Below are 10487 nucleotides of genomic sequence, written 5' to 3' on the forward strand. Positions count from 1 at the left end.
ATATGCAGTATAGACCGTATACACAGCAAATTTGATTAGACAATAGCAGGTACAGTTCCACTGAAAATACGGTATTTCTATCACTGCTCAGTGACCCAGTTAATCGAACAAGGGCTTGCTATTTTCATCGAGGGCTCCAAAATAAACGCGACTGCGTAGGTAACGCTAAAAATAAGATTTACAGTACTAAGCCCAGGTGCGTTTTATGCAAGGACTCGGGGTGCTTGGTCGCATTATATGAAGCGCATGTAGCGAGCGGGACCTCGCAGGCGAAACAAAACTCCTGCGAGCCCGCGAACGACAGCAAAAAAACAAAACAAAACAAAACGGGAAAACAGGGTTTGCTTTTAACCGCCCTCGATGGGACTTTGCGGGTGTGTGTGTGTTTTTTAAAAAGTGCGTGACACGTGGGAACGAGGTGAACGGGGCTCCTCGCGCGCAGCAGGAGCTCGCGGGGCGCCGCCGCTTTTGTCCGCCCCGCGCGCGCAGCCCAAGTTGTGAATGAAACTGCCCGGGACGCACGTACACCGCCCGGGCTCGCGCCGGGGTGGGAGGAGCCCCCGCGTGAACAATGTCAACACTGCGGGGCGGCCGAGCGGCGCGAACCGGCACGGCAGCGCAGGGGCAGCATCGGGATCGCAGCCCCGCAGCTGAACCGCGCTGTAGGAGCTGCGCCCGACCCCGGGCGGCTGTCGTGCTACCGAAAACCCATTCGCGCCATTTCAGTGCCCCCAGCCTAACAATAGTTTTTTTGTTTCATTCCTTCAGTCCCCTGCGGCTTGTGGGAAGTGCAGTCTTTTTAGCCAGCCCGAGCCGTAGGAGTGGCTGGAGGGGGGCGTGTAAGCGAACTACATTTCCCAGGATGCAACATGCTTAAATGCCTGTCCGGGGCTCCTCCGATTGGTTACATTTGTGTTCAAACGAGTACGTTGGACTCCTTATATGGTGTTTCTGTGATGCTACGTTTGGGGCCAATGTTTTCATGCTAATGATATTCTAATATCCAGCTGTATGCAGGAGTAGCGTAGTAAGGCATGCGCAGTCGTCCCCCTCAGAAAACAGCGAGGTTTCAAAGTTTTTGTTGGTAAGTCCTGTTCTTTTTGCAATTTCGCGGGCGGTTTTGCTACAGATTTTAAGAAAACGCACACGAAGCATGGCGGCCGGGATTCCCGAGACTCGGAGGTGTCTGTCGGTGACGAAAAGCAGATAGATGCTTGTCTGCAAGGTGGTCATTAGCGCACAACAATGGGAGAACGTGGACGGGGAGCGTGGCGTGGTAGTATCAAAAACTAAAATCAAGGACATCAAACTGTTTCGCGCTTTCCTCCCCCCCCACCTCCTCTCTCTTTAAAATAAAAAGAGCAGACGCCGTGAAAGTTACACATTTGCGACCGCTGGCGTGCAGACGACGGGGGAGTGGAGGGGACTTGTTGTTGTGAAAATGAGGATTTGTCTTTTAAGTGTTGCACGGTTCAGTGCTGGTAACGTTCCTTTTAAAATAAAGCGCCTCCCCACTATCTGTGAGAGGGATCCAAGCTCGACTCTGCCGAGCTGGATGCCTGGCATCGCAGTGGAAATCGCAATATTGTTACGGGAAAGTACGCTGGCATTTCGGGGGACTTTCTTTTTTACCAAAGTGTTTTAAACAGACGAGGATCTTTGATTCTCGCGTGGTGACGTCAGGGCGAGAGGTTTGATGGATACAGTTACCCTGAACCGTCTCGGCTATCGATGGTAGCGTGCGCGGCACCTTTGAGGCTGAAACGTGTAGGTTTTGCCGTTTGTGCATTCATCCATTGAGCTCCGGGGAGATGAAAGAATATGCCAGCCGAACGCCGCGACGCATTGTCTTTGTTTTCTAAAGTAAGTTTCGGTTTCGACGCAATTTAAAAACGTGCCGTTTGGAAAGCACGATGCGACGAGAAGGAATTGGGGAGACAAAAAAAACAATTCCTCGCCTTCCCAGGTGAAGGGATTGTTGGATTTTTTTTAAAAAAAGTTTTGTTTTTGTTCCACGAATGTTGTTTTTGCACGCAGTATGATCGAATCGCGTTGCTTGCTTGCGAGAGAAAATGGGTTATGTTGTGTCTGGCGCTACAGCTCAGTAGTACCAACGTAGCACGGCATTTAGGTCAAATAAGTGGCTAGTTACGGTTAAATATGCACTCTTAAAAGACCGCGATGGTACATCGTGGTCTTTCAAAGTTTGTCTTCGCGTATTTTGCTGTCTACTCAGAATTTAACATTAAAAAGAAAACATTTCTTTGCCCGCAATGCACGTTGCGGTGTCCGCCCCCTTTATAGTAATAACCGCGGAAACAAACATGGAGCAGGGGCATGTCTGAGGCACTACCATATTCACGTGTGTTGTGTCGATCCGTTTTATTCTTCTGCTATCAAAAGGTCAAATTGATTTCGCTTGTGTTTGACACCCATGATTTCGCCTTCTCAGTGTTGCACGAACCTTTGGAGATGTTTGGTTTTCATAAATCGAAGATCTATCGCAGCCACGAAGGCTGTTGCATTTGTAAGACGAAGTCGTCCAGCTCTCGCTTCACAGACAGCGGTCGGTACGAAGAAAACTTCAGACTCTGCTTTGGGTAAGTTTTATTTGTATTCTGCGTTAAAATGCACTTGATCGCAGCTGCATGTTTCAGCCACAAAATAAGAGCTAGACACTCCTATGTCGTTTTCATTTATTGTTACCACTCGTTTATCTTTCAAACAAGAAGAGCGACTTAGTAGCTGTTCCGCTGACCTTACTGAGAAGTTCCCAGTCTCCAGCCGCTCTTTGGTTAGCTGGGGGAAGAGCTGGTAACCAGTTTTGGCGACATGTCCCCTCTGCGTGACACTACCGCACCACGAATCACATCTCTAATCAATCTGCCTCTCACGTCAGTGAGCACGATTTTAAACGTGTAGAAATACGGGACTCCGGGGGGGGATAAAACAATCTGGACCACAAAGGTGATTTATCACATCATTCAAGATCCCTAAACGTAGTTTTGCCGTTCATCAGCGGTCTCCGATTAAATAACCGGTACCAGTACCACTTGGTACTCTTTGCTTGGCAGCGCAGTTAAGAGTGCAGTGTGGTATTCAGCAAAGCAATTAGATTTGATAGAAGATTCATCAAATGTTTCGGAAGTCTTTCCAGATCTCCACCACTTTTCTAAACGTATCGCTAGCAAACGGGGCGGAAACATTTTTTGTTGTTCTAGGCTGATGGAAGATCGGACGGGAGATATATGTAATGCTTGCGTCCTGTTAGTGAAGCGCTGGAAGAAACTTCCCCTGGGCTCCAAAAAGAACTGGAATCACGTAAGTATCCACTGTGCAGAAAACACTTCTTTTTTTTTTTTTGCAAGGTCGTGGTGAAAAGTTTTGGGCTGATTTTTTTTTACTTATAAAGAAGTGAAGCTTCCTTGTATTTCTAGTACATGCCGGCAAAAAAAAATAAAAATAATCGGGGGTGGCTTTGAGTTTTCCTGTGCCTGTCTGGCACTGATTTGTGAAGCGTCTCTCCTCAGGTGGTCGATGCGAGAGCAGGGCCTGGCTTCAAGATGACCAAACCCAAGAAGATGAAAAGCGGCGACGGCAGCAAAAAGAAACTCAAGAAGCTTCACAAGTTCAAGAGGCAAAGTGAGTAGCAGGCTGGATGTTGGATCTGTTTGTGTCTGTGTTTGTAGTGGCCTGGATGGGCCGTGCGTGCCCTACAGGCTGCTGCTGCTGCGGCCCAGCTGCAGAAGATGACAAGGCAGGTGTGTTTGTAGTGTTAAATCGCCTTAAGTCCCAGCAGGTGAGGCTACGGTTTCAAGAAGGTGTCTCGCAAAGAGACCTGATCCGTGGAGTTCCAACTTCCCCCTGCATGCCTCACCTGCCTGGATCTCGGCATCGCCCTCCACCCGCGCGGGAGCCAGACTCCTGCCGCCGCTGGGAGTTCCCGGGAAGTTTTTCGACCAAGCCTTGTCCTTCCTTTCCAGATTCGGATGCTCACAGCACCACGTCCAGTGCCTCGCCCTCCCAGTCGCCCAGTTACAGCAACCAGTCCGACGAGGGCTCCGACATCGAGTCCAAACAGAGGCACTCCTCCCCATCCGTGTTCTCGTTCATCGACCTCTCTTACTGGAAAAGGTGCGATCCAGTTTTTTTTTTTAGCCCGCTTTCCTCATGATTCAGGCTCTTTTTAAGTATCCGTGGCCCAGATCGTTTACTCGCTAGGGGGCGCTGCTTCAAGTGGCAGGGCACTGTGCTCTAGGGGGAGTATGGTTTTTTAGTATCGTTGGTGAAGACGATCACTGATTAGCAGATGGCTGGTCAGAAGAAGTCATGCGCACACGATCTGATCCAGGGCCCTTCGGCTGTCAAGACCTTGCGAGTTCCTGGTCTCCTCTGAGCTAGTTGGGTTGATGTTCTTCAGGAGCGGGGCTGCTGAGCCCTGCGGTACTGTCAGGAAAGTGGGATGGGTAGTAAGACCTGCGCGGACTGATCCGTGTGGAAGCACGTTTTGCCAGTGAAAACGTTTAACCTTTAAAGGGCTGTTTTTCTGCTGCTGCTGCTTCTAGGCAAAAGGTGTGCTGTGGCATCATTTACAAGGGGCGCTTCGGCGAAGTCATGATCGACCCCCGCCTCTTCAAGCCCTGCTGCAGCTCCAAGAAGCCGGAGCCGCCGGCGGCGCCGGAGGAGACCGGGCCGGGCCTGAAAGAGGAAGACGAGGAAAGGTGGTGATGAGGGCCCGGTGTGGCTCGGCCCAGCTGTCCGGTCCTGACCTCAGTTCTCGTCTCCGGTGACCCCTTTCCTCCCCCCGTCCCCGTCCCCATTATTTAGTTAAGTGTATATCAGTTACCCAGGTAAATTGTTTCTTTATTGTCTTTTGTACATGAGTTTTCTGATGTATCTTTTTTTAAAAAAAGAAAAAAAAAGCCAAAAAAAGGCCGTTTTTTAAACTATGGGCATTAGTAAAATATTTATAGGATCAGGAGGCGTGATTATATAAGGCCTTAACAGCCAGATTATTCGGTTTTTCTTTTTTATGTATTTCATTCAAAGACTGTAAAAAATCATTTTTTTATTGCTAGTATCTGCATATGTAAATAGTGTTCAGATTTTATACTGGCATCTTGACTGCCCTTTTCTAGTCTTGTTTGGTTTCTTAAGTGCAGTCTGGATTAAAAAAAAAAAACAAACATTTACTTTATATTTTGATATGCAAAATAAAACACAAGGTCTTTCGAACCAGTGCAGTAAAGTGGTGGAATACGTCTGCGTTCACAGGATGCTGTGTGGCATGTTGTGAGAACCCCTTTCTCTATTCCTCATTGAACTGAAACATTAATTTTGGACAGCTGGTTGACTCAAGATGTTTCTTGAAATGTATGGAACGGCAGTCCTGAAATGGTATACTTCTTGGGAAGCCCGAATAATGTGTCTTTTATCAGGAGATCTAATCAGAGTCATTGTTTGAGCTGTACCTACCTGATTTGGAACAGCCACGACCCAAGCTCGACCCCGCGATCACAGACCTCAGCCTGGGTTCAGGGGAGCGCCTTTTACCCACTGAGCCACTCTGGAGACCTAAGAGTGTTTTAGCTGGAAAAGAGATGTTGGCGCCTCAGTTTAGCAGCTAATGGGCACAATAGTGTGGCCTCTTACACTTGTGCCCAACAAACAATATAAAGAGGTGACAGTGGTCTGTGGCTGATGCACACTTCACGTCACTGCCTTGATCAGGAGGGAGGTCAACCCATGTTCATGTCAAATGGTTTTGCTAGCATAAACAGGCATAAAAGCGAATTGAGGTATTTCCAGTAAAACCCAGTCCATTAATGTATGGATGCATCTCCATTACATTGAATTGCAGGCTGGCACATTCATTTACTAGTTTACATTGAATAAAGGAATACTTTTTTTCCTTCTGCTTTTCAGCACACAATATGGTGCTGTATTCGCAGGTGTACAGTTATTTTTGACCCACTGGGTTCTAATATGCAATGAACTATTTTGTAACTCAGTACAGGAAATAAACATCTCAGAATGAGTATCGTCTTCCATGAGCTCTATTAAGTATAGGTTCTAGGGCAGAAATTATGAACTTGTACTGTAAAGCAAGTGAACTTTTTTGTTTTGCAAATCACAAAACTTTATATGCAATTGAGCTTAACCATAGTCAAGTAAATGCTGGGTTGTTTCCCAACAAAAAATGGGAAAGTTTTTTTTCCCTGAAAAGATTACATTTCCACATTGGTGTGAAAGGCCTTATCTGTAGGTAAGACGGAGCAGTTCCAAAGCTCAGAATTATGCCACCAAACCATACTTGTAGGGTTGCATCTTGAACTGTTAATTTCCGGTTGCTTTGTAGCCTTTAACTAGGAGTATTGAAAGGACAGCTTTGTGCTGAGGACTAGTCTTCCAAGTAGTTCAGCTCTCAGTGGACTTCTGTTCTGCAACAGATAACAGGAGCAATACGATATCCTAGGATATACTGGCAACGTATGTGACTGGTACTGTTGCAAACACTTTGGTCTTTTATACTACTGATCTTTTAAGACCTTGGTGCATTTGCTGCTTGTGCTGTAGAAGAAAAAGAACTGCCTAACTGAAATTGTGGATTGCAGTTTAATTTCTAGTCTGGCTCAGAATTCTGCATGTTTACAGAAACCTGATTTCTTTGCATCTTTGTCTTCCGCCTGGTTTGTGTTAATGCACCATTTGGGTATTTCAGTGAAAATAGTTTGCTTGAGATAAAGTTGACCACCTTTTTTGGTGTTGTTTTTTTTCCAGATTTTTAAAAACAGCAAGTTTGTGTAGCTGCGTGTGAAGCAGAATGTTTCCAAATGTCACAGCTGTCCTTTTGATGTGTGAAACCATTTTTTTAAATAAGTTGTACTGTGGCCAAGAAAATGCACCTGTTAACAGGGAAGTATTTGAAAGGTCAGGGTGTTGTACATCTTAAAGAGTCAAGTATTTCACAAGTAACATGACATTGGTTTTACCACATGGAAACATCATTTTAGAAGAACTATAACACCAAAAGATGAAAACCAAAAATGTACTATAATTCAGTTTCAGATTTTTAGTAAATCCAGATTAAAACATTAAGACATGTATGTAGTTCAGCTGTTTTGCATTATATGCATCTTAACTGACATTTAAAATATCTACTGTGCTTTTAACCATTCATTATTCACATTTTCAAAGTCATGAATTGTACTGAATGTTTGTTGTACTGTCCGTGTAAAGTAAAATGTGCTGAAGTTTTTTTTTTCCAACTTGAGAGGTGGTTCACTAAATGTGCTCCCCCCCACTACCAATACATCTCGTGTTCATTTCCAACAGATTCTTGAGAATCTGTAATATTTCCCAGGTTTTCACTGAAGTGCAGGAAACCACTTTACCTGAAGATGGCGCCTTTGAGTTCCCGTAGTACTTGTTTCGTACTGAATGAAATAGGGGACTTAACCGCAGACATCCTTCAACGACGAGAGAGAGCTATGTAAATAAATTAGGATGGGGTGCCCCCTCTGCTTTTAATTAACAACAAAGCCCTGTTGGTTTCATTAAGTGTAGAATTGGATTTATCCTGGACCGACTGAATCCTAATAAAATGATTGAAGAGCAATTGCTTTCTTAAAGCCTATTCCCTCTAAATTTGCGTGCTACTGTGTAAACCCACTGAGGTGGTTGGGACTGCTGCCTCAACACTCTTGGCTCCCGCGTTTGATTTTGGACGAGGATGCTGTCTGTGTGGAGTTTGCGCATTCTTCCCGTGTTTGTGTAGATGTTCTCCTGGTGCTGCAGTTTCCTTCCACCTCACAAAAACATGCTTGAGGTTAGTTTGGTGTGTCTCTTTGTGGGTGCCCTGTGAGGGACACCCCTATTTGGTTCGGCCATGTGCCCTGTGCTTCTGGGGCAGATTCTGGGTTGAGATGAACCTTGCCAGGAATAATGGGCTTTCAGATATTGGACGTATCCAGTGAAGTTGTATTTCCAAGACTTGCCACAGCTGGCCATGTTTTTTGTCACTCGGACATCTTAAAAAATCGCCTTGTATTGATCATCTACCAAACAGATTTTCTATAAAGATTCTCTTCAGGCTGATTTTTCTCTCATCTTGGTTAAGGTCATTTATTTATTTGTTTTGCATTTCAGCAGTGCATAAAACACTATTTTTGTTTCTCTTTCTTGTGTTCTGCAATGTCAGAGAACTGTGTCCTTTATTCAGTATCATCATGTATCCGTGATAAGATTAAAGAACTTTTCAGATTTTTTTTATTTTCATTAAAACGTTTGAAGTAGGATAATTGTTGAACGATGTCAAACAAGTGATGGAATGATCTGTTTTTGCTTACTACATGGGAAAAAATACCAAATCAAAAATCACAATTTAGTATTTGTAAGTCGAGGAAACTGCTATTTTTATGAAAAGGGTACATAATCATTTGAAGTGTGCCTTTGTAAGAACTGGTGAAATTCTGCAAGGGAATTTAGGTTTAATTAAGCGTCTAAGTCTCCAGTCTAATTTATTTAATTTATTTTGCATAAGCTTTCTGTATTCACCTGATGCTGTAAAATGACTGTTTGAAAATCATTTTATTTTTGTGCACTTTTTGGATTTTTTTACCAACTGTTAAATTGAATGCTATTTTATATATCTCTACTGTATTACTTCTGTATTTTAATAAAATATTAAAAATGGTTCTGTCTGAGTTCTGAAAGATGAAGCACATTTTTTGTTTTTATATTGTAGTATATCTAATATTTGAATTTAGATGAGGTTTTTCTATCCCGAAAAATGATTTTTCGGAAATTTAATTTTAAATTTACAGAAAATGCAAATTTTCCCGTGAAACTCCACACAGTTGCACTAGATCTATCGATACATTTGATGACAAATTTGAAATAAGAAATCCATAAGAATATTTTTAAATGTATTTGTAACATTTAATCGTTTCCTGCTTGCAGCCTGTTGTGATAAATTTTGTACACCTTTTCACAGTTCTCGGTTTTCTAAATGTGCCTTCCAGTAAAAATATTTTACTAGTACAGCAGTATGGATTTGTGAATGCTGGCTTGATCTCCATTTTACTCGTTAATTCCAATATTATACCACTAGATGGAGACTGGTCCTATTTTGTAACATCATTCCGCTCTATTTCGTAATGCTTTTTAAATCTTCACCAATTTCGAGGACGACAATACATTTTCTGGCATATATGGCCCAATAATTTCTTTCTCCTACAGTTTGCTTTTTTAATTCATAGTCTTAAAGGAATGGAAAGCAATCTGCTTTGTCAGATCAGTCAAACTTAAATACCAGTTATGAAGAAGTTTGACTGGGATCCACAAAATAAATGCTTTTAGGGGTATTACCTCTTGTAAAAACTATTTGCGTTTGTTTCAGACTTGGTACGTGCATATTAAACATTTGAGTGGATGTTTTGAACATAAATATCAATTAAAATACGTAAATATGGAGCGAAAACAACGTGCCAATACGTTTTTCGCGACAATTCTCTACTCGACTTCTTGTAAGGTTACGAATCGATTGGTCTGTGACTTGGGAACATACCAAAAGTACTTAACGACATGTATATATGCGCAACTACCTGGAGTGGTACTTCAGGAATCACTTTTGTATTCGTTTTTATGAATAATTTCTCTTTTCGGGTAAAAACAAGCACCTTTAGATACACGGTTTAATTAGTGTTGATAATCTGCACATAATTAACATTTGTATGGTTGTTCTCATTTTATTCGACTGTTTTAAGGTTTTAATATGTGGATTAGGAGATCTGTAAACACCTAAATTTATCAGCAAAAGACGCGAATAAATTGAAATTGCAGTTTTTACCCGAATGAAAATCGCTTGCTCTTGATTCTGTTGTGAGTGAAATGGGGAAACCATGCGCTCATGTACCACTTTTCAACTCATCTTGAACAACAGGTACGCAAAACTTGATATTTTCCCGGAGATCACCGAGGAAGGGTATTATTAAAACTCGAATAACTGGTGTCAGAGTAAGATTCTGCAGTGAAGTCTATCGTATACTTGACAGAAGTTGGTCTCTTGTTTTAGCCATTTTAGGTAAGAAATAATTTGGTTTATTAGCTATTGTATATTCTACTGATACTACCTCTCCCCTGTCTCCGACCAAATTACATTGCAGCGCTAGTGTATCCACAGTTACTGAGAATTGTGAACTGCCTTTATATGTGAAGGTAAGCCATATACTATACTACGTAATGAAGACTTCGACAAAGGAGCTTCAATAATTTGCTAATAACGCAAAAGCTATTAACAGTGAAGTGTAAAAGAGAATAAAATAATCCTAGGATACCATTAACTTCTTTTAACTATGCGTTTAAAAAAGATAGAATGTTTATGAACAAAACCAGTTTTGGGAGGTATGTCATATTTATTCGTTTCCAGCTTGCAGTGTGATCTCATTAGACCCCAGACGGTAAGAAAATGTAGGGCTGGTTTCAGT

General features: G+C 42.8%; 1 protein-coding gene across 2 annotated transcripts; it reads left to right on the forward strand.

Annotated features, from left to right (window-relative positions):
- Positions 1 to 932: 932 nt before the first annotated feature.
- Positions 933 to 8694, forward strand: sinhcafl (SIN3-HDAC complex associated factor, like). 2 transcript variants are annotated; one of them, XM_015338482.2, is made up of 6 exons: positions 933 to 1084; positions 2453 to 2600; positions 3222 to 3321; positions 3531 to 3642; positions 3984 to 4134; positions 4566 to 8694. In XM_015338482.2, exons 2-6 carry the CDS (start codon positions 2473 to 2475, stop codon positions 4726 to 4728), a joined length of 654 nt encoding a protein of 217 aa, XP_015193968.1. In that variant the 5' UTR covers positions 933 to 1084; positions 2453 to 2472; the 3' UTR covers positions 4729 to 8694. The 2 variants fall into 2 exon arrangements, with proteins under 2 accessions (XP_015193968.1, XP_015193967.1); XM_015338481.2 differs by lacking the exon at positions 933 to 1084 and adding an exon at positions 1128 to 1863.
- The last annotated feature ends 1793 nt before the right edge of the window (positions 8695 to 10487 follow it).

Source organism: Lepisosteus oculatus, chromosome 21 (assembly GCF_040954835.1).
Source record: "Lepisosteus oculatus isolate fLepOcu1 chromosome 21, fLepOcu1.hap2, whole genome shotgun sequence".
NCBI classification, from domain to species: Eukaryota; Metazoa; Chordata; class Actinopteri; order Semionotiformes; family Lepisosteidae; genus Lepisosteus; species Lepisosteus oculatus.